This window comes from Prinia subflava, chromosome 5, assembly GCF_021018805.1.
Source record: "Prinia subflava isolate CZ2003 ecotype Zambia chromosome 5, Cam_Psub_1.2, whole genome shotgun sequence".
Lineage (NCBI taxonomy): Eukaryota > Metazoa > Chordata > Aves > Passeriformes > Cisticolidae > Prinia > Prinia subflava.
In genome coordinates this window covers 60,233,538-60,256,742 of record NC_086251.1, presented here as the reverse complement: position 1 = coordinate 60,256,742, position 23,205 = coordinate 60,233,538, and the positions used below count along the sequence as shown (strand labels likewise).

Genomic DNA, 23,205 nt, shown 5'->3' with positions numbered 1-23,205 from the left:
GTTTGCTTAGGAAGCAGTTCCAGTTACCCAGAAATTACAGGAGTTGTTCAGCACAGGGATCCTCTGGTTTCAGCACATACTTTCATTGCTCTGTAGTGTTTTGAGAGGCCGAAGGGTGGGATGCAGCTCCAGTGAATTTCCAGATTCCTAACAGTGTGAGGGACTGTTTTTAATAGTGATGATAAAAACAGTTATTCCCAGTTGGAAGTTTAGTCAGTGGTATAATTATCAGAGCTATGAAATAGTGCAGGGATGGCTCAGGATGGAAAAAACTAAGGCTTGAAACTTATTTTCTTGAGGGAGCTGTTTGAAATTATTTCCTGCAAGCTCATAGAGAATTGGTGAGAGATTTCAGCTGGTGAGGGCTCAAGATTGGTGATTGCTTTGGTAATTCAGTGTTTGGGCTGGCAAGCTGCAGCTGGCTTTTGGGAGAGGATTGATTGTTGAAAGTCAGGGTGGTGAGCTGGAGCTCTGGAGTGGCACATTTGGTTTGTAAAGTGCTGAGGGTTTCCACAGCAGGGTCACAATCCCCTGCTCCAAAGCTGGCTCACTTAAACCATCCCTTCTAAACCACAGTTGTGGCTCCTTGTTTTCTGCTTCACTTCTTAGTGATATGGTGGGGTTTATTCATATTTTGTGCAAGAGGGAGAAACTCTGAGAAGAAACTACTGTTTGTGCTGGAGGGAACAGTGGGAATATTGGGTTGTAGAGCAATGCAGGTATTTTTTCCTTTTCTGTTTTGATTATAAAGCTACTTTTTGGACCTGTTAGAGCAGGTCTAGAGGAGACCACAAAGATGCTGTGATGACTGGAGCACCTCTGCTCTGGAGCCAGGCTGGGAGCGCTGGGAGTGTTCATTTAGAGAAGAGAAGGCTCAGGGGAGACCTTGAAGCCCCTTCCAGTGCCCAAGGGGACTTGGGAGAAAAGAGGGAGTGTGACTTTTTACATGAGCAGATAGGGATGGGACAAAGGGGAACAGTTTTAACATAAAAGAGAAGAGATTTAGGTTAGATATTGGGAATAAATTTTTCCCTGTGAGGGTGGAGAGGCCCTGGCACAGGGTGCCCAGAGGAGCTGTGGCTGCCCCTGGATCCCTGGAAGTTTTCAAGGCCAGGTTGGATGGGGCTTGGAGCAACCTGGGATAGTGGAAGGTGTCCCTGCCCGTGGAGGGCATTAGAACAAGATGATCATGAAGGTCCCTTCCAACCCAAACCATTCCAGGATATTATGCTTTCTGTATTTTTTCATTAAAAAAGTTTCAAGTCTTGTAAAACAAACCCGAATCTGATGTTTTCAGTGGACTTTAGAAAAGTTCATACTTCCAAAATTGTTATTAACGTGGAAAGAATTGCGCCAGAATTAATTCTGGTGTCCTCATATAGGTGTGTGACACTGAATATTGAGAAGGGAAAGGCAGAAGCAGAAGTTGTCACAGTTCAGAAGTGTGCAGAAATTGTCCTTTACTGAAATTTCAATGCTATTTTGGGGCCTTTCTTTTTTCCTCAAGAATGAATTACAGTGGAATTCGTGCCATGCTTAGGATTTCTGAAATTTTAATTGTGTCAGTTGCTAGGTGTATTGACTGCAAAGCTCTGAAAATATCAAACTATTTTTACTTCAATAATTCTTGAGTTATTAATGGGGGAAAAAAATCTTTCAAAATAGAGCTAAGAAAAGATTAAAGATCCGTGGAATTGGTAGATTTCCAGATAAGCTTAGATTGCAAACAGTCCTTTGAAAGAATCATGCAATAAGATACTGTATTTAATGTTGGTCTCTACTGCAGTTTACCAGGCAAACCCCCTGAGTTTATCTGAAGCTGGCTTGGTTCAGCAGATGTTTTGTGTGTATAACATTCTCTCGAGAATTCCTGTAAATCCAGGTGATGCTTTGTGTGGGAGGGGTTTGTAGTGTGTCCTTTTGGCTGCCTTCTGTCTTCATCTTGAGCTCTTTGGGCTGTACTGTGCCACATGTCTGTGCTTCGGGTGTTCAAAGTCCTTTCTGGTCCTTTAAACGGGTTCTGTGCTGCGGTTTAGGGTGGGAAATGTCCTGATGCTGCTTTGGGATCGTTCACCTGTGTTTTGTGAGCCCTGTTCCCTTCCTGCTGTGCTCCTGCTGCTCTGTCTGTGCTTGGGTGAGCTCTGCAGGTGCCTGGTTCTGGCTGATGGATATCGAGGGGCCACTTGGATCACGGTGTCTGCCAAGTGCTGTCATGAGTCTTGTCTGCCTTGCTGTGCTGTTCCTCCTGTCACTGGTGAGGCTGGCTGTGACACCCTGGTGTTCTGTTTCTTTCCCTTTCCATGCATGACTTCACGCTGCAGGCCTGGAGCTGTAGGAGAGGGGCTCATTCCTGGCAGCCCCAAGGGTGTCACAGGGCCCCTCCCAAAGAGAGCTGGTGGCAACAGAGCTCTGGAGGCCTCTGGTTGTAAAGAGTGGCTGCTCCCTGTCCAGGAAACTGGGGCTGAGAGTCACCTCTCCAGAAGGTGTGTCCTCATCGAGGAGCAGTGTCACCAGGTGCAGGAGTTCTGTGGGAATGTAAGAAGCTTGTGTGGCATTCATGGGAATGAGAAACCTCATCAAGTTCAACAAATCCAGGTGCTGCCCCTGGGTCAGGGCAGTCCCAGGTGTGAGTACAGACTGGGACAAGGAGTCACTGAGGACAGCCCTGCACAGGAGGACTCAGGAGTTCTGGTGGATGAAGAGAGGGCTGTGAGCCAGCCCTGTGTGCTCACAGTCCACAGGGATAGCTGAGTCCAGGGCTGCTTCAAAACAGGAGTGGACAGCAGGTCAAGGGATGTGATTGTCCCCCCACAGGGTGCCCAGAGAAGCTGTGGCTGCCCCATCCTTGGAAATGTCCAAGGCCAGGTTGGATGGGCCTTGGAGCAACCTGGGATAGTGGAAATTGTCCCTGCCCTTGACTGGGGGTTGAAACTGGATGGACTTTGAGGTCCTTTCCAGCCTGAACCTTTAAGGGTTCTGTGAAATAGGATGTTTTCAGAGAGCTCACAGACTCATAATTCTGTCTGAATTCCCCTCTACATCAGGGGTCCCGGTGGGGTCTGCACCACGTCTCACCAGAAGTCAGAAGTGAATAAAAGAGGGGACTGGAAAGTGGTCACTCTCCATACAAGCAGGAATGTTCCTGTCCCTCCTGAAGACTTGACATTAATAATAAACTGTGAGTGATTGTAGGGGGTGGCTCCCTGCTGCAGGGGACAGACACATCCACCTGATGGGTCCAGAGGAGGTTGTTGCCTGCCAGGGACTGAAATCAGAGCTGTCACAGAAGGATTGCCAAGAGAGCTTAAAGGTCAAGATAAAGTTCATGAGATTACTCATTACTGTTGTGGACAAAACAAAAAAAATCATTTATTGATGGCTAGAATAGTAAAATAATAATAAGAAACAAGCATAAAACCGACATCTCTTTCCAGTTTCACTGTGAGGCATGACCTGCTCTGCCCCTTATCCTTCCCTGGCCTCGGTGGGGGTTTTCCTCATCGTCTCTGTCAGGTGTTTTTCACTCTTTCTTAAATGTTTCCTCAGTTGGTTCAGTGATGGGCTCAGCCATGTCCTGTGGTGGGACACGAGGAGCTGCCTGGAAAAGGCCTGGGGTAGCCCTGACCTCCTCCAGTAGAAACTGCTAGAACCTGACACTAATTAGTGATTTATTTATTTGTCTTAGACTGTAACCTGCTCTTTAGGAGCTTTATGTTTTGTTTTATGAGGCACAGCTGGAAAGCCCAGTGAACCCAAGGCTTGTTCAGAGGGTGTGGGTGGTGGTGTGTCTGGTTTGTTTGGGGGTGGGTGGGTTGTTTTTAGATGTTCCTAAGGAATCTGTTCTGGTGGAAGTTTGCAGATGTAATGAGGCACTTTGTTCCAAAATGTGCTGTGAAAAATAGTTTGAACTTCTTGAAATCTGTCCTGAAGTTGGGTATACTTGGATAGCTCTTTCCCTAAGTGCAGAGCTGACTTTTTTGTAAACTGCTGACCTGTAAATCTGAGACTTCTGATTCAGCGTTTTTGCATTGTCCTTGCACGGTGGAAGAGAGTTCTCAGTGAAAGTGTGACATTGGGGCACCAGCAGTGGCCTACTTCAAACAAAAGTTTGAAAAGATTTAAGATTTTATGACAATCCGTAAGACATTGATACTAAGAATAGCAAAAATGCTCTTACATGAGAATAGAGTGGATTCAGGAATATGATAGAAAAAACTTGGGCATTTGAATGACAGAAATCATGGAATCATAGAGTTTTAAGGAGTTGGAAGGGACCTTAAAGATCATCTCAGCCCAACCTCCTGCCATGTACAGGAACTTCTCCCACTAGACCAGGTTGCTTAAGGCCTTATCTAACCTATCCAAATATTTGCAAGTAATGGCACAGTTACATCTAAAACTCTTTTTTGGTACTGTTATATTTAATCTAGTGTTTGTGCTGCTGAGTAAGGTTTGCTGAATTTGGATTTGGAGACCTTTAGGTAAAATCTGGACGCTTTAGAGATGCCTAATGGTTAATGTAACCTCTCAGCCCTGCAGTGGACTGGCAGAATGAATCCATGTGGATGAAACTGTGGGGTTCTGCTTTGAGTCTTTCGTGTGCCTGTGTGGGTTTGGGTTGCTTGGGTTTTTTGGGTTCTTTTTTGCCTCTGTCACTGCTGAAAAGGTATCCACAGTGGTATAGGACAGAGAAATGCACAAAATAACCTTTTGGTTAAAGGGTAAGATTCCACTGAAGTAAATAAAAATGAATTACCCCTTATTCTGCTAAACTGTAAATCTGCACCTGTGATCAGGGAATATGGGGTTGTCTCAGAAAGGAGAATTGGCAATCCAAGGGCTGGGCCAAACCAGTTAGAGCCATAGAAACTTGTTAAAGCCTAATTTTGTTCAGTGGATTGAGTTTTAAAGCTGATGAAATTAGTGCTTATGGTTGAGTCACATGCTATGGGGTATTCCTTGTTAGCAGAGTTCTAAAGAAGGAACTTCAGGTATTTATTTATTTGCTGGATACATGGAAGAAAGCTGTATTTTAGATTCTGTAAGTCAGTTCTGCTATTTTAGAAGCTGTTTCATACCCCGTGGAGAGATGTGCAGGAGCAATTATTGCTGTGCATTTTGTGCCATGCTGCAGGGAACCTTCTTCCCTATGCAGTGTCCTCGGTGAGAATTTTGGTTTCCTGGTGACATTTTACTTTGTTACTGTTTACCAGTCAAAAGGCCAGTCCTATACTGGAGTACACAGATGCAGAGATACACAAAGATACACTTGTAATCAGAGTTTTGCAACTGAGTTTATTTCTGTTGTGTTACAAGATCTGCCATGAAACAGGAGGAGGGAACTTTCAAGAATTAAAACGGGTCGTTATCCCGTGCTGCTGGATCACTAACAAACTATTCCTGGTGAACTGGAGAGGAATTTCTGTCAGGCAGGGCATGTGCTGGTCACTTTATGAGCTGTCACAGCAAAAACAAATCCACCCTCTGCGTGCCAAAGTGAGTCAAGTGCACCTCTCCAGCCAGAGAGAGAGCAAAGCAGGGTGATGAAATGATTGTTGGCAATCCTAATCTGCCATATCAGGGTTATAATAATAATAATAATAATAATAATAATAATAATCAGGATCTTTTTTTAGGAAGCTTATGTTGTGTTCTTGAAAAAGCTGGATTTCTTCTTGCTGGTTTTGTCTGGCTTTCTCTAAAGTGGGCCAGGGTGGCTCTCTCCTGGTGTTCAGGCTGATTTCTCATAGGGGCAGTCTGGGTTTGTGCCTCTGGTGTTTGTCCTGAAACTCCCTTTTCACGTCAGTTCTTCATCTTGCAGTCCTTTCTGCCCATCTTTGCATGTGCAGGAGCAATCCAGCGAGACCTCAGCCTCACAAAACCAGGGCACGACGTCTCCAGAGCTCTGGGAGTGCTGCTCTACTATATTTGGAACCAGCTCTATTGCTTCTATAATAGGAAGGCTTCTGGAAGCTTTCTCCTTCCTCTCGCCCCAAGAAAGTAGCCTTTCAGCTGAGCTTTCATTAATTCACAATCTGCATGGCAAAACAGAAGTAGTTTTATAGGCTAAATAATTCAGAGGTGGCCTCGAGTGTGGTGTGCTCAGGGAGGATTTTTGCCCTGGGAGCTGAGGGTGCAGCAGCCACTCAGGGGGGCTTTGCTACCCCCACTTTGTCATTCAGGGCATGTGGCAGTGCCAGGGTGCCAAGGCAGCTTTCTAGAAAGCAGAGGGATGTGTGAGCCCCGTGTGTTTGTCACCAGCACTGCCCAGTGAGGGATTTACTGGTTTTGTTTTCCTCTTGGATCAAGCAGAACAAAGCTAATGAGCCAGTTCTTAACTTCTTCCCAGCTGAGCAGCGAGTGATGGCCTTACCCAAATTGTGCAAGGCAGCTGAAACCTTTCAGGAATAGCTGAACAAGGGAAACACTTGTAATACTGTTTTTTCGAAATAATATTATTTAATATATTAATTTTTATTAATTTAATATATTAATTAATATTATTTAATTTATTTAGCAGGGCTAAGAGGATGCAGCAGAGCTTGTTTTTATTTTCTTTTTCCTTTCTGAGATTTTTCCTTTCGAGGGGACAACTTAGTCCTTCCAACGCTTACCCCACCTAGAGAGAAAACAAGTGAGCCACTAATGTGGAGCCTTTCATTCTTTATTGACGTGATCTTGGAAGGAAAACAGGTTCTCCCTGTGGTGTTTCATTGGAATAAGCATTTCACATGCTTATCAGTACAGCAAGTTGTGCTGTTTGACAGCAGTGAGGAGTCAAATGTTGCCTTGGAGCCCTACATGCTCATTTCCCTGCTTCTGAAACACTCTGGATTTTGCTCACTGTGCATTCAGAAGTGTTCCTTTCCACTCAAAGGACCTAAAATCCACTTTGTAGCACGCACATTTTCCAGCATGATTCCAGGTGTGGGTTGGAGATGGCTAAGTCCAGTCTGAGTTTCTGAGAACCTTGTCCTGCTGGGCTTTGTGAGTTCCAGCCAGGTCAGGGGTAGGTGGGTTCAGGGAGCTGAACCAGCCACTTTGGGTTAATTCTGTCCTAGTCCAGCTCCTTGAGCGGCTTCAAGTGAGAAATCAGACAGGGAACAGTGCTGAGAAAGGGCAAGGTGTGAAAGACTAAACAGAACCAGCTCCTGGAGTCTTTCCTCATAAGAGAGGTGCTCCAGACCCCCTCATCATCTTTGTGACCTCTGCTGATTCTGTTTAAATGGAACTGTTCAGTTTTCATTTAAATTGCTGCTCTGTCTGGTGTGCTCCAAGGATGGGAGCTTGGAGGAGCTTTCAGAAGGAAGGGCTGGAGTGAATTTGGTGGGGAAATGAGCAAAGGGTGATGGTAGCCAGGTCCTGCTGCCTTGCCAGCTCTGGTTCCTGGTGCCTGGCAGAAGTGCCAGCAGCTGCTTTTGGTGCAGGAGTAGACACAGGAAGCTCCCCCACATTAATTCCAGCTGGAGCCCCTGTAGCAATTTCACTGCTTAGATCACATAATATCAGATCTGACTGACGGTTTCACAAGGCAAATGATGCCTGTGATGGCTCCTTTGGGGTTAAAAGTCAGTTCTTTAGGTGTTTTAAATCTGTAGATATTACCTGAAGAACAGTTAAAAGGAAATGGTTGTGTTCCTGTAGGTGTCTAGGAGGCTGAGGACGTGGTGTGACAATACCTCAGTGTCAGACCTAGCCTGGGAGCTGCTGTGGATTCTCCCCAGTGGGAGTGTGGGGATGAGGAAAGTCTTTGTGCCTAAGCCTCTTGTTTAGGAGAATCTGGTGCTGTTACAGGTGTCCTGAGGGGTGTTTGGGGAGGGAGGGAGCGATGACTTGGCTGGGTGATGGCAGAAATTAATGTCTGGTGAAATATTCTTTTGGAGACAAAGATCATATAACAACCTAAGCTTGAGCTCCATGGTGGGAGAATGGACATGGAAGGAACCCTGTTCTTGCAAGAAAACAAATACCCTCATCTTGTTGTAAAGCCTCAGCACTGACTTCTTCCACCCTAATGACTGTTTTTGGTATTAACTCCTCTGAGTTCTGCTCTGAAACACTTGCTGCTCCTTCCTTTCTGCACCCTGAGTGTGCTGATGCTCTTTGCCCAGCTGATCCAGAGTGACATCCCAAAGCTTGCTGTGCATGGAGCTGCGGTGGCCAAATGTGTTTTTACACATGTTTTTACCAGCAGGGTGATTGTTGCTCAGATCCAGTCCCGAGGCCATGGCCTCCTTTCAAGAAAGTAAATTTTCTGAGAGGATGTGCCCACCCTTTGAACTGGTTTGTTGATCAGTTACTGTTGCTACAGCTAAAACACACTTGCACTTGCACTTATCAAAACATCAAGAGCTGTAGTGAATTGCTACACAGAGGGGGAGACCTTGACTGCAGCCTGGTTGAGTTGATACATTTATTTTCCTAAGCTGCAGCAGTGTTCAAACCTGGTGATAAGACAGGGAATATTGTGGGACTGTTCTGTGAGCTGCGGTCCGCGGCCGAGAGGATGTGATGCTTTCTGCTGCCAAAACCCGAGTCCTTCCCACATCTTGTGCAGAAAGGCATATGTTTGGGGGTGGTTTCAGAGAGGGAGAAGAACACGATTAGGGTTTTAACTTCCTCTTCTGTTTTGTTTCTCTGTGCATCTGTATTTCAGTTTTTCGGGCTGTACCCGACTCTGTGCAAAACTTAACAAATCGGCTGCAGCTCCTTCTGCTAAGGATCAGCCTTGGTACAGAAACAGTGGTAGTTAAAAGGCAGTAAGTATATCTGCTAGCTTAAATGCTGGGTTTTTTTTTCCTCTTTCCTTTTTTTTTTAATTCACAAGCACAGCTTTTTACTCCTGACACAGTAGGAACTTGTCAGGAGCTTGCTGGCATTAATAGTCTATTTCAGCTCTTTTCTATAGACCAGCAGCTACAGAGGGAGGGAAAAAGCATGCTTTGTATGGAGCCATGGTTGGGTCTGGGCTGCAGTGCCCATCTGAACTTGGCTGTGTCTGTTTTGTCAGCTTTTGCTTCCCTCTAGTAGTTGCTGGTCCCTTCCTAAACTCACGAAATCCCACCATACAGTGCCTGTGCTTGGATCAAGGTTCTGGCTGCTCCTGACCTGAACCACTTCTCTTGATGGTTTTGCTTCTCGAGCTCTTTACTGCAAACAAGATATCTTTGGGTTTCAGTTTTTTCTGGCTTTTTATCTTTTACTTCTCAATTGATCTCCAGAGGAGTGGGACTAGGACAAAACACGTGGTATTCTTAACCAGGGATCCGTGGAGAGGGTTTAAGCTATTGGAAAAGTGAGTGGCGTTCTTGAAATGGTGTGGTTGCGTTTATTTGGGTGTGGATATAATCATGTTTCTGTGATACAGTTCCTGCTGAGTTTGAAATGCTAGTGTTAGTAAAGCCAGAAGGAGAGCCAGACAAAAGCTTGGAGAAAAGTCAGAATTTCAGTGCCTCTTAGTGATGGTTCATGGGAAAGTAACGATTTTGTGTTTGATTTTCCTAAAGCACCGGGCATATGCTTTTTCTTCTCTGTGAATTATTGTTTGTGAATATATATCTTTACAGCATGAGAACATCAGAAACAGCTGGTTTTGTGCCTAGGTTTCACTCCTAGAGGTAGGTCCTTGTTAGACACTCTGGGTAGTCTGATGAAAATGGTGAAAAAGCTTCAATTTCTGCTGTTGCTGATCATGGCAGCCTAATTCCTGGTCTTCCTGAATCCCTGGAGCAGAGGACATGCTCTCCTCCTCCTGCTCTGCCACTGCCTGGCCTCCATCTCCTCCACCCCACACATTTCTTAGCCTTGTGTAGAGCTCAGCAGAGATTTCTTCATGAAGACTGGAATGTGTTTATATAATATTTTATATATTATTTTAGGCTCCTGCTACTCAAATGTAGGCAAACGCTTAACCTCTTATTTGCCATCATTAGACGAACCGTGAAATCGCTGTAGCACACATCAAGTCAGGTGGATCTAAACCAGCTTCTGTTTTTCCTGCCTGGAAAGTTCATCCTTCATCATTTTCCTGGCAAGTGTGGCTACCAAGAGCAGCTTTTCCAGGCCAGGAGTGTTTAGTGGGAGCACTGATCGTGAACCACACTGGTCAAGCAGTGCTGAGCTGGGTGTAGTGGGGGCTCATCTGTGTGGGAGGCATTGGGAAGGGGATGATGTGAGAGGCTCAATCTGTGCAAAGCCAGGCCTAGGACAGCAGCAGAAACATTGGGCAGAGCTGCTGAAAAGGAGAGAACAACCTGCTGCACTGAATCAGAGCTCCCCTGGGGACACAGCTCCATAGTTAGCATCCTCAAATGGCATTCCTTTATTACGTGCATCATTGTGCGCGGGCCTCTAGAGAGGAAGCAAACGGTCTCTAAAACAATCTGCTGGCAGCTCAGGCTGGAGTATTTGAGGTTTTCCAGGGCTCTTTTGCTGTGTCACTCTTCCCTTTAATGTTCCAGCTTGAAGGTTGTTGTTCTTTCTCCATCAAAGTGCGTTAAAGCGCCGGTGAGAGTGTCTGCTCCAAGGACAAGGTGGAGAAGGCAGCAGCCCAGGGAGAACAAGAGATACTGCAGAACAGCTTTGTTTTGGTGTAATCTGCCTTATCTGCATGTGATGCAAAGACAGGGCAGTTTTCACAAGCCTTGGAGGCTGCGTGGTGACATGTTTTCTGTCCTTTTATAAAATCCACCACGTTATTTCGATTAGAGCGCTAACGTAACTCCTGGCAGCTCCAAATCTCACTGCTAGCAGCTACTTCCCTCCAAAGCCTGATGTGGTGCTAACAGGCAGAGAGATCTTGTGCGTCCTGTTTACACGGAGCTGGGAAGACAGCGTGTTCCATGGGAGGTGCCAAGGTAGCGCTGCATTCGGATATAAGGTGAAAAAACCCTGTGTGTGCAGACAGGCTGTGCTGGGGCGTGTTCATTTGTGTTTGGTGGTGTTCAGGAACTCCAGCTGCAATACTGGCATGATGATGTGAAGTTCTTTTATACCTGAATATGTATCTTTTATATCTATGCATGCCTAGCATGTTTGTGTTTGTATTTATGTATCTATTCTCTCTCGTGGGAAAGTCCATGTCGTGGTCTACCTGTGCTTGTGATCTTCTCACGTGGCTCTCTGTTGTTCAGTTTTTAGGTGGCAGAGACACGGTGAAGCTGAGTGTGGTGCAGGCAGAGCTGATGGGGGAGCCTGGGGTGTAGCCCAGGATGGACTGGCTGTGACGACGACGTGCCTTAGCCGGAGAGGTCGTTACCATGAAGAGTTCCTGCAGAGCTGGCCTCCACAGGGAACCGCTGAATTCCACATCCTCCACCTTCCACCAAGTCAAACGGTACGGACAGACTGGCTGCTCTGCTGCTGCTGAGGATTCAGCACTCAGTTCAGCCTTCCCCTTGTCCTGTTGTCTTGTGCTGTCACTCAGTTTGCTCTCAGTTCTGACTTTCGGGTAGTGTTCTAGTGAAACACTGTAATGGCTTAAGGGCAGAAATGTTCTTTGACGTTTTTATTTGATAATGACAACTACAGATTCACTGCAGCTGGTAATGTACTTGCAGAAATCCTTGGGTTTTCTAGCAACAGCTGTAAATTAGTTTGGGAAACATGACTTTGAAGTAAAACTTAATTGGTGAAAGGCTCATCAGAGTAGGCTTTAAAACATGCAGGCAGCTTAAAGCAAGTGGAAATGCTGGCAGTCATTGTTGTGGCTTGTCTTACTATGGACTAAGTAATTAGATTAGTTTAAGCTCAGATTTTGCATTGCTCACTCTCCTGTGCCTCTTATTAAGGAGAAATGCACAATTGATTTCAAACACTTGTGCTTATGTGACAATTAAGTGGATGCCTCTCACTGTGTCTCCTTAGAGGAACACCGTGCAGAACAACTTGTCCTCATGCAAATGCAAGGACATGCCAGTTTGCTGGAGTTCAAACTACTTCAAAATATATGTGTATTTTTTTTAATTCTTTTTTTCTGAAACCAAGACTCTTAAACTTCCTCAGTCTGGAGGAAGAGCGCCAGCTTTTTGGTTTCCAAAGGCTGTGTGGGTTTAAAGCAAACTTTTAACCTTTGTTCTTTGTGGTTGTGTAGACAGCATCTACTTGCTATGTTAGTCTCATGGTAATTTAGTGCTGGAAAAGACTTCCTGGGTCACCCAGCTCCTTGCTTTCCCAAGCAGGGTCTCATAATCCCTTTCGTGAACTTAGTCCAGCCTAAAAACATTTACATCTTTTTTTGCATCTTTTCCTCTCTCCTCCTGTAGATTAATCCATTACTGAAGATGACAGATCTTGCTGTGCAATTAGGAACCTTCTTTTCATTCCCAGGCTGAACATTCATGACAGTTTATAGCCTCATTTGAGTTTCTGTTCCTTTATTTTCTTTCTGCCCAAGGACCGCTGCTTATTTTCAGTGGTTTACCTCTTCTTCTGCATTCTTTAAGAGGAGGGCTGTAACCCTCACCCGTGGTTTTGCTAAGTGACCCAAGTGTTCTCTAGTAGCTTCCTGAGTAGCAATTGCTGTTGTTCTCAGTGTGATGCCCCTCACAGAATATTCTCAGTCCTGGCTAAGAGTGCGTGCTGTGCTCTGGAGCTGCTCTGGCTGGAGGACTTCTCACTGCTGTCACAGCATCACCTCCACTTCCCTATTTCATGGATGTCTCTGTGGTGGCCAGTTCACCTCAGTTGCTCCCAAAATTTATTGGTGTTCCTCTTGCTGGTGCATCACTGCCTGCATTTCAAAACCCTCCTCAGTTTCTGTTACTTGGAGCTTTGGAACTGCCTCTGTTTCTGTGGGTGCAGAATTAGTGCTGAGATCATTCCTAACAAAATCAGATGTTCCCAGGGCTGATTCTTGAGGCATGTCTTTGGTTTCCAGGCTGGTATTTTCTTATTCAGCATCACCTGGGGCTGTCTGCTGCTAAGCCAGCTCCTTTGTCTGTTTTCCCATTCCTCTGCCAATCTGTCTTAACCAGTAAATCTCTTTGTGCTCTCTGAAGTCCATGTGAGGAAGATATAGTAGATTGGTCTAAAAAGATGGCTTTTTTTGAGAACCTTGAGGTTAGTCGGGTATATTGAACTATTCCCTCTTCCCCCTTTTTCTCTGTGTCACATTAATCCTCTTTGCTTGCAAAGCACCTTTATATTGGAGTCAGAATACGAGCCCTGGAGAGGCTGTGATCATTCTCCTTCTCTTTCTCCCCTGCAGTGCCCCCTCCAATGTGCCACATGTTTATTATCTCCTATTGTTGCCTTTCAAGAGGTTTATAAATCCTGTTTCTTGGCCTGCAGCGCCTGAGCCTATCTGGTTTGGATTCTAAAACTGGGATGAGCCAATCCTCACAATTTTTATGAAGCTCTCTAATCCTCCCCCTGCCAATGCTCTTGTTCAGATTAACGCCTGGGCTTTTGCCCTCACCATCACCCTTACCTCCCCTCTTTAAAAATGGTGCAAAGTCAAATTTAGTGTTTTGTGTTGTACTCTTGATCTCTGCCCTGCCCTTGCTTGTCATCCCTGTTTCTCTTTTCTCTCACAAACTGAAAAAACCCTTTTGCTATTTCTTTGTTGTTAAATATCTCTGCAGTGACTTAACACTGCACCAGTTCTCATGTTTATTCCTGGACTTCTTGATCTCTAAGATAGAAGTTTCCAAGTGATGTGACCTGAAACTTGTGTCTGCTTCTGGTATCCTTCACAAAGAAGGATCACATCTAGTTGGAGTTGCTTTGGATCTTGTTTGGGATTCTTAATAATGAAAGCACCTTCTGACTCCTGGAGAATGTGTGCAGTGAAGTCCTCCCCATGAACTTCATGAACCAGTTTCTTTCAGGCTTGAGTTTCAAAAGCACAACATAACTTGCCTTCAGCTCTACTTTTGCTTGTTTTTTTCTTTTGAATGCTGAGTCTGTTACTGATCGTGTGCTCCAAGGTTAATTTCTGCAACCTTTCATGTGTTCTCATTACGTATGCACAGAAGTGAGGGTTATAAATAGCATCGCTCTGTGTTGGTTCGTTAACACGAGAAATTTGTTGCACTGTGATATGAAGGAAGGTCTTGGTCCTCTTGCACTTTATAGATCAGGAAACAAATTCATAAAGGTAAAACATTTCCAGAAGGACACTTGTCACTTACCTGTGCTGCTCTGGGCAGCTTTCAGCAGAAGCCCTATAAAACCACCAGTTTTTTTGTCTTGCTGTCCCTCTGTGATTTCTCCTCATCCTGTCCCACCACAGCCACGTGTGCCATCCCATCATCTCTGAGCTACACATTTCTGAAGCAGCTGATAACCTTGAACTCCAAATCTTTCAGTTTATTTTGTTCCTTCTGCTTTGTCATCTCTGTCATGTCTGGTATGGTTGAGCAGCAGGGCTTTGAGCTTCCTGAGGCTCAGCACAGAATTGCTGCTCCATCTCTCCCTTCATGGTAAGTGCTTTCATACAAAAGCCTGGCAAAGCAGTGGCACTTCTCCCTGTACAAAATTTAGAAAGTAGCCAAGGCAACAGTGCTTTACTGAGGGGGAGTGTGTGTATTTAGTGTAAAACATGTTCAAATCATTGACAGTGGAGGGGTGGAGGGGTCTGTGTTGTGCTTGGGGGTGCATTCTGTCACCCAAAACCTCTGTGTGCTGCAGATGATGGGCTGTGTGGGGTGGATTTCTGGCTGTGCTGTGTGCAGCTGTATTTGGGTGTTGTCTCCCCCAGGATCAGGTTATCTGCTCACCTGGTGTAGGTGAACAGGCTGGGGAGGGACCCAGGGTGAGGAGTTTGGTTCTTTCAGTGCATTTAGCTCCTCAGCTCTGCTGGGCCAGCTCTGCCCCACAGTTCTAGCATTCTTCCACTTGCCCCAGGCTGGCCACTGGAGCAGAGAGCTCTCCTTCAGCAGCCTCATGCCTTCTGTTTGCCTTCAAACCCTGCTCTAATCCTTGCTGGCTCTCCCCTTGCTGCCAGAGGCATTTTGGAGGTGTTGGGAGGTGGCTCAGGAGCGGTTGCTGCTCCAAGGGGAGTGGGTTTTCAGGAAATCAGATGCTTCCACAGCTGCTAGAGTCGAACCCACCCCTGCTCTGGAGCTTCCCAGCCCTCCTTTCTCTGAGCTTGGACCCTTGCCATGCTCCAGAACAAACTCCATGAGCAGCACAGAGCCTTCCATGCTGGGACTTTCCCGCCCCGGCAGAATCCATGGAATGCCTTTGAAGCAGCTCTCTGTCTGCTTTGCCTTGCCCTGGCAGTGCAAAGGGGATGGAAATGGTACTGGAGATGGAGCCCAAAGGACCCACCAAGCCCTTCCAGAAATAACAAGTGGTTGACCGTGGTTAACTCCCACTCAGTGCTCAGTCCTTGCTAATTGTCAGTGTCCTTTATGGAGGAGGAAAACTCTATGGACAGAGAACTGGGATGCCAGGGAAGAAGAATGCTTTGCAAGAGGTGTGGGGGTTTTATTATTGTTGTTTTTTTGTTTTGGCTTCTGCCTTGTGTTAGTATGTCCTGAGGGTTTTTTCAGAATTGTAGTTGGCACTGGGTGTGCAGTCAGCAACGTCAGGAGCTTTTGTCGGCCGGAGTTGGTGTTTACAAGGAGAAATTCATAGGAAACTTGGGGGTTTTGATGGAAATTTTCACCCTAATAAAATCTTCCGGTGCTTTGCCCAGAAAACTTGCAGTGTGAATATGCTGTTTGTGAAGATTAGGCTTTTTTGTCGTTGTTGTTCTTGCTGGCCAGAGGAAATCTTTTGGCTTCACAGGGGCATTGTAGAGTTCCTGAGCTGGGAGCTGCAAGGGCAATTAAGGCTCTCTGTGGACTTTACAAAGGAGTTGTGAAAACTGAGTCTTTTCTAACAGATTTTCCTCCAACTCCAGAGTTTCCACTAAAGCAAATACATTATTGTTTTAGGCTGCTGTGATTTAGAACATACATAAATACAAAAGGATGCTGGAAGATTCTGGCCAGCTTGGCAAGCAGAATCATGGAATGATTTGGGTTGGAAAAGACCTCAAAGGCCATCTCATTCCAACTCATTGCCATGGGCAGGGACACCTCCCACTAGATCAGGTTGTTCCAAGCCCCATCCAGCCTGGATTTAGAGCTTTCAGGGATGGGGAGCCCACCAGTGGGTTATGGGTCTCCCCTTGGGTGGGGAGAAGAGGGCTGAGTGTCTGAGCTCATACAAAGGAATATATTTCTGTATCAACAATGTGTAGTAACCAACTTGATAAAACTGCAGTGGAAACAAGCTGTAGTTACAACTTATAAAAACAGCAGTGTCATTCCAGCAGTGCAAGTATCCTGTTTTTCAGACGTGGCTGATTAGAAATAGAAAAACTGGCCCCTTTATTTCATCAGCTTAAGGATGGAATAACAGTATAAAGGCAGCACTGCTCGTTGTTTCAGTGCTGATCATTCCTGGCAGAATTCTCTCTTATCAGCAATTTAAAACCGCACATTTGGGATTGAAAACCTTTTATGTTTGCTCCTGTGGACTTCTGAAGAGTCGTTGTCTTTAAAGATAAAATTAGAGAGCTTGATAACCTAAAGGGTGGAGGAACGCAAATAGAATTATTCTGGAATGAAGTGTCATAGGGAATATGTGACTTCACCTTTTAACAACTATTTTTGGTGGTTTTAAATATTTAAAAGCTTACCTGCAGCTGCCACAGCTCTCTGCTTGCCAGCACTGAGAATCAGGGGAGTCTGTGGGTGGGGACTGGGCTCTGGTTCATCTTCAAAGCAATTTCTGCTGGGAAGCCTTGTTCTAATTCTGGGAGCTAGAGATGAAATGTGCTGCTGACATGCAGGGAAGAAGCTGTGATCACCTAAAAGTTCATTCTCAATGTCCACAGCAAAGGGCGCGTGAGGTGGGGGCCTGTTTTTTCCAAGTGACACTTTCAGGTAAGGCCCATTGCTAAGATGGCTTTTAAAATGAAAGTTCTCTTCCCTTCTGCTGCAAAACTCTGAGGCAGGTGGCAGCTGGTCTTGTGGAGTTTGCAGTGCTCTTTATAGCTGTCTGAAGTTATTAGATGAAGGTTTTCTTTAAATCCGGATCCATTAAAACGTGTGCAATGAACTGAGTGCTGAATTCAAATGAGGCAATTATTCTGGCAGTAAAACTTCTGACTAAGGCATAATTTTGTTATGTAAATTATAACTTTTCAACCTTAAATGGTATTGTTGGCTTAGCCAGGGACTAACTGAAACATAGGAAATATAACCTTAAACAAGAAATCTGCAATAGGTGAGGCAGAACTTTACCTTTTGTCTTTCTCCATAGACCAGAAATAGCTGGGAGCAGCTGAACTGACTCTGCTGGCTGAACGTGTCCCCTGAGCCTGTTGGGGTAACCAGTTTGGTTCTGGTTTTATTCATATAATACCTGCTCTCACCTCCATTTGCAGCTTCTCTTAATGAAGGGTGTTGAGCTGATTGTCCTGCTGGATTCCTGAAAACTGCTTGAAGAAAGCCTTTTAAAAACAAGCTCAGCTCATCTTTCAAACACCTTGGCATGAAAACTCATGAATGAAATTTGATCTTCTGCTCCTGGCTCAGGAGATTTCAGCATGCAAAGTCGTGTTTTAATTGTATTCACCTCTTCTCCCCAGGGTACGGTGGCGAGCAGCCACCGGAGCTTTTCTCTCTCTAGTCTGGGAAATGTCCTTCTGGAAGGGAAGGGAGGGGAAGGCTGCAGGCACTGTTCTCTGCAGCATTTTGCTGTAGAGCTTCACCTGCTGCTCTTCTGGGCTGGGCTTTGGCCAGGCCACATCAATGGCCTGACCCTGCTTCACTGTGAAGTACGACCAGAATGAGGCAGCCCCTGTGAAAAACGAGGCCAAAGCAAACTCCAGCAGCCTCGATTTCCCATTTTTCTCTGCATGCATCTATTTCAATGCCCCGAAGTTCTATTTTTATGAGATTATTTTAGTTTTTAGCATCCGACTGAGGAGGCAAACAAAGTAGCTCAGTTGCATTTTGCAGAGGAGACTAAACTGGGAGGTGACCTAATTCCAACGAGCTGGAATTGGCACGCAGGAGGCACAGGGAGAGAATTAACCCAGGGGCTGGGTAGGTGTGTCTGCAGCACTCTTACCCTCAGAGTCTCTAGGTGAGATGCAGGTGGTTTGGGCATTGTCTGGTTGCAAGAGCTAGGTGATGGTCTCCCTAAAAAATCCAGAGGGAAGGAACAAACCTCTGCCTTCCCAGCAGCTGCTTCCTGGCCTTCAAAGCCCTGCTTGGACCAAAGAGGTGTAGAAAGGTGAACTAGGCCCTTCCTCTTGATGTACCTCTCCAAAATCTCTGTGCCTGCCCTCCCTTCTTGTCACTAGGGCCAGAAGGATGAACCAAACCTGCAGAAAAAGCTGTAGTTAGGCTCCACAGCTGCTTCTGGTCCTGGAGGCTTCCTCTGCTTGGGCAACATCACTTGTAAATTTGTTGGACTTTATAGACCAATGAATTTAGGTTTTTAGTTCAAGGCTGGTTTTAGGCTAGAAACCCACGAAGCTGAAATACTTAAACAACTCTCTCTTGGTGTTGGCTCTCAAGTGAAATGCGTTCAGTGCCTGAAGGTGTCTGTGTCAGCTCATGATGAACGTGGCATTGAACCTGCTGCTGTTCAACTCTTGAGCACAGATCATCCCTGAAGAGGAGGCATTTGAGGGCAACAACTCAAAGATTACCATAGAAACATAATCTGTAGTTAGTTCTGTAATGTGCTTGTGTGCTACTCCTGGGAGATGAGCCTGGAGTCTCCTGGTTGTTGCATCCTGTGTGGCAGTGACCCAGGCTCTGGTGTCCCTGAGCTTTGAACAGAAGGTGGCTGTGAAGGTGTGACAGGACAGAGGAGTCTGGGGCTGTGCTGCAGTGGCAGCAGCATCCAAGGGGTCCTTCACAGCTCTGCAATTCCTGACTCTAAAATCCCATCCTTGAGGGTGGGTGTCCTCAGCTGGATATCCTGCTGCTGTCACTTTGGGGAGGGCATCTGGTGTATAACATGAGGACTCTTAGGGGAAAGTCACCAAATTTGCCATTATCAATATGCTAAAGGAGAGGTTTCATTGCCCAGAGAAGCTGTGGCTGCCCCATCCCTGGAAGTGTCCAAGGCCAGGTTGGGTGGGACTTGGAGCAGCCTGAGACTGTGGAAGGTGTCCCTGCCCATGGAAGGAAGCAGAACAAAATGAGCTTTAAGGTCCCTTCCAGCCCAAACCACTGTGTGATTTTGGGCGATACTAGGAGATCAGATATCCCCTGGGATCTCTGATTAATATAATTATTCTTGCTAATTTCCCTTTTGAGCTTTAAGCACATTTTATCTACTGAGAAGAGTGTGTGTGGTAGCTGATGTCCAGATAAAGCCTGTGGCCCATGTGTGCCTTACAAGTGGATTAAGGAATGAACAGGCAGAAGGGTGGCTCCAGCTCAAGAACGAACCACTAGCTGTGTTTTCACAACTGATACAATTTAACTGTAGGGTTTCTCCTTGCAGCTGCCTGGAAACAGATTTCTCTAATGGGAAGTTCTCTCCTGCTGCAGGAAGTTCTTCAAGGGTGGATATTGCAGCCTTGGTGGCTCTTTTCCTTTCTCATGTGGTTCCTCTGGAGGTGTGGGCTGGTGTCTGCTCTGGGCCACCTTCTTTAATTCCAGGCGTATTTTGCAACTATAACTTCTTCCCTCTCTGTTTTTCCAGGGTTTCTGGTATGCACTTAAAGCCATATCTCAAGTTACAGAAGAAAGAACGATCCCCAGAAATCAGCCAGGATTCCCTGCGGGGCCACCAGGGACCAGCACAAGGAGAAAACTACACCAACTGCACCAAACTGAGCATTTTCCCAAAACCCTCCCTCGTGACTCCATCTCCAAAGCTTCTGGGGATTATTTATCCAAATACTATGTGCAATATGAGCGGGAAAGGCCCAGCGGATGCTCCAAGTGCGAGGGAGAAGAAGAACGCCCTGTCTGCCACGATCCACCAGGGGGAAGAAGGAGAAGGGCCGCTGGATGTGTGGGCTGTGGTGAAACCTGGCAACACCAAGGAGAAAATCGCCTTCTTCGCAGCCCAGCAGTGCGGCAGCACCGCCCGCACGGGCTCCATGAAAATCAAGAGCACGTGGGACATCGACGGGAGAACGGCCAAACGCAGGAAAAAATCGGTGGATCTTAAAAAAGCCAAAATTCAACTGGAAAGAATGAGGGAGGCCAACGCCAGGTGCCCGCAGCCGGAACCCTTTGCCTGCGGCATCGAGCACTGCTCGGTGCACCTCGGGGGCGACGGCGGCGACGGCGCCTTCCCGGGCCGCTCGCTGTCGGTCATCGAGATGGTGGCGTTCCTGGAGCAGCGGGCCAGCGCGCTGCTGGCCGACTGCGCCAAGAGCTGCGCCCGCCTCAGCGCCCAGCCCCGCGCCGGCCCCGAGCCGCCCTCGCTGGGAGAGGCCGAGCTGCAGGGCGAGCCCGTGCGCGTGCTGGACATGGTGGCCAAGCTGGAGTCCGAGTGCCTGCGGCGGCAGAGCGAGCGCGAGGCCGGGAGCCTCTCCCGCAACAACAGCTTCCGCAGGAACGTGGGCAGGGTGCTCCTGGCCAGCGGCACACAGCCCCAGGGGGACGGGGGCAAGGGGGTCCCGGCCCAGGGGGACGGCCTGGGGGCGGCGGGGGTGGCAGAGGATGGGTGTGGAGGCGGCTGCGGCGCTCTGGGTGACGCTGAGCTGTGGGATGGCGGCGCCGCCCGGCAGCCGTTCCCTTCGGGGCTGGATACCCGGGTGGGGAACGTGAACTCGGGGCTTGCCCACGCGGTGTTGGCGATGACAGCCGGCAGGAATGACGCTGAGACGCGGATTGAGCCTCCCAGGGCCTTGCTGTCCCCGTGTCCAGCCGCTGCCGGGCTGCCACCGGATCCCTTGCAGAGCAAGAATGCGACTGTTGATTGTATGTCGAAAGAGCCTGTCATTTTCCCAAAGCATCCTGCTAGGAAGGAGCCCTTGTGCATCAGTATATCAGTCACCAAGACAGAGGAAGGGTGCAGGAAGGAGAAGCTCTCCAGTCCTGGGGAGGATTCACTCCCAGGGAGGCTGTTTTTCCTCCAGGGTGAGCAGCCTGCTGCTCACGAGCAACAGCCACGGCGGGAGAGTACCCAGGAGAAGCCAGGGGAGGTAGCCCAAAACGAGGATGAGGATGCTGTGGCCTCTGGTAGATCGTGTGTCAGAAGCAGTGTCCCCACAGAGCCATCGGCCCCTTCTGTTCCTCCCACAGAAGGGGCTTTGCAAGTACTTGATGCTTCCTGCCTAAAGCGGCAGGTTTCACATGACTTTCTGGAGACCAGGTTTAAAATCCAGCAGCTTTTGGAGCCTCAGCAGTACATGGCCTTCCTGCCTCACCACATCATCGTCAAGATCTTCGGGTTGCTTCCCACCAGGAGCCTGGTTGCCCTCAAATGCACTTGCTACTACTTCAAGTTCATCATCGAGTACTACAACATCAGGCCGGCGGACTCGCGCTGGGTGCGCGACCCCCGCTACCGGGAAGACCCTTGCAAGCAGTGCAAGAAGAAATACGTGAAGGGGGACGTGTCCCTGTGCCGGTGGCACCCCAAGCCCTACTGCCAGGCCCTGCCCTACGGGCCTGGCTACTGGATGTGCTGCCACCGCTCGCAGAAGGGCATCCCGGGCTGCAAGCTGGGCCTCCATGACAATCACTGGGTCCCCGCCTGCCACAGCTTTAACCGCGCCATCCACAAGAAAACCCGAGGGGCGGGAGTGGAGGGGGAGGAGGAGTATTAGTGCACAAACACTTTCCTGCAAGATTGTTTGGGAGAGGAGGAGGAGGAGATTCTCATGCCTTGTGCTGTTTACAGTGTATATAATTGTCGTGATTTTTTTTTTTCCCCCCACAGGGCTATGAAACTGCACACACTCAAACACAAGAGCCTTTACCTTTTAGATTAAAAGAGAGCTTTTAGTCCATCTCTGTAAATAACACTATAAAAACTAATTGTACATACAGAGTCTACAGCTGGCTGAACAAGGTAACCCCTACAATGCAGCTATCCCAGTGTTGCGGCTATAGGTGTGTGTGTTTTTAAGTGTCTTGTTTCAAAATCTGTATATCCTGTATAATATATGAATGTTTCTGAGAAGAAACTCTAAATAGGTAAAGGTCAACTTGTTTAAAGAAGCTGCAGACAACTTAACTGGACAACCTGAAACTTTAGACTATAGAACACATCCATTATAGTAGTGTGGCAGTGGATTGAAAAAAAGAAAAAAGAGAGGAATATTATTGTATAGTCAAAATATAAAAGAAGTTCTTGTCAACCTTACCCATGTTGTCTGGTTGGATTTTTTTTTTTACATAAATAAAACGTGCATTCTAGATCTGCCTTACCAGACTTTCTCTTGTAAGACTTTTGGCCCAAAATAAAAATCCTGTAAAACACGTGGCAGAAACTGTAGTTCAGATGTGCAATGTGCTTTCTCCAGCAAACCTGTCCTCCTACTAACAAAGAAACAAAACCCCCCATATCTCTAGTACTTGGAGAACTCCCTGCTGTAACATTCGCAGATTCCAGCTTTTCCTTCCTGCTAGCTCTGCGTGTAGCAGAGGCTCCTTTCCCTGGGAATTCTGGTGCTAGGTGTGTGAAGCTTGCACAGAACAGGCACTTTCTGCTCCTTCCTCTTCTTGGCTCTTGTGTGGGCACTGCCCTGTTCCCTGTATGCTCGAGGACAGAGTGTGGGCCCAGCAGGATGAGTGTGGAGTTGCCTTGGCTCTGCGATGTGCTGGAAGCTTTCCTGTCTGCTCTGTGTGGAATTTTTCCCTTGCAAGAAGAATCCTTGTCGTGCTCTGCCTGCTCTGCTGCAGCCCCTGGCCTCTCCTCCCAGCGCTGTGGTGCTTTTGGGGAATCGCAGGGGTTTGTGTCGGATGAGCGGTGATTCCTCACACCCGGAACGGGAGCGGAGCGTGGCAGAATTTCCCTGGATCCTTTCCTGTCCTGCCCTGCTGGGAGCCAGAGCTCTGCCTCCCGTTACAGCCCTCGGAGGGTGGGTGTGAAAGCCTGGGAATGGAGCCCGTGTCCAGCTCAGTCAGGGGAGCTCAGCCGTGTCCCGGGGAGCCCACGGAGCGTGGCAGCCGTGCCTTTGCCCCCTGGCCACGTCCCTTCTCTCCCCCCTTGGTGCTGGTGCTGTTCCTCTGTCCCTTCTCAGGGTGTGGATGGACTCCTGGCTCTCACCATTCCGGCTGG

The 23,205-nt window shown here is 47.4% G+C and overlaps 1 protein-coding gene across 7 annotated transcripts in view; it reads left to right on the top strand.

Annotated features, from left to right (window-relative positions):
• FBXO34 (F-box protein 34) overlaps positions 1 to 22,340 on the top strand; it is a 39,195-nt gene extending 16,855 nt beyond the window's left edge. For 4 of the 7 annotated variants that reach the window (XM_063399640.1, XM_063399645.1, XM_063399643.1 and 1 more), the window contains 2 exons: positions 11,133 to 11,335; positions 19,666 to 22,340. In XM_063399640.1, coding sequence (XP_063255710.1) covers positions 11,259 to 11,335; positions 19,666 to 21,748 — 2,160 coding nt within the window. In that variant the 5' untranslated portion in view covers positions 11,133 to 11,258 and the 3' untranslated portion in view covers positions 21,749 to 22,340. Of the gene's footprint in view, positions 1 to 8,656; positions 8,760 to 11,132; positions 11,336 to 19,665 lie in introns of all 7 variants that reach the window. The other 3 variants (XM_063399642.1, XM_063399646.1, XM_063399644.1) reach the window with 1 other exon arrangement.
• The last annotated feature ends 865 nt before the right edge of the window (positions 22,341 to 23,205 follow it).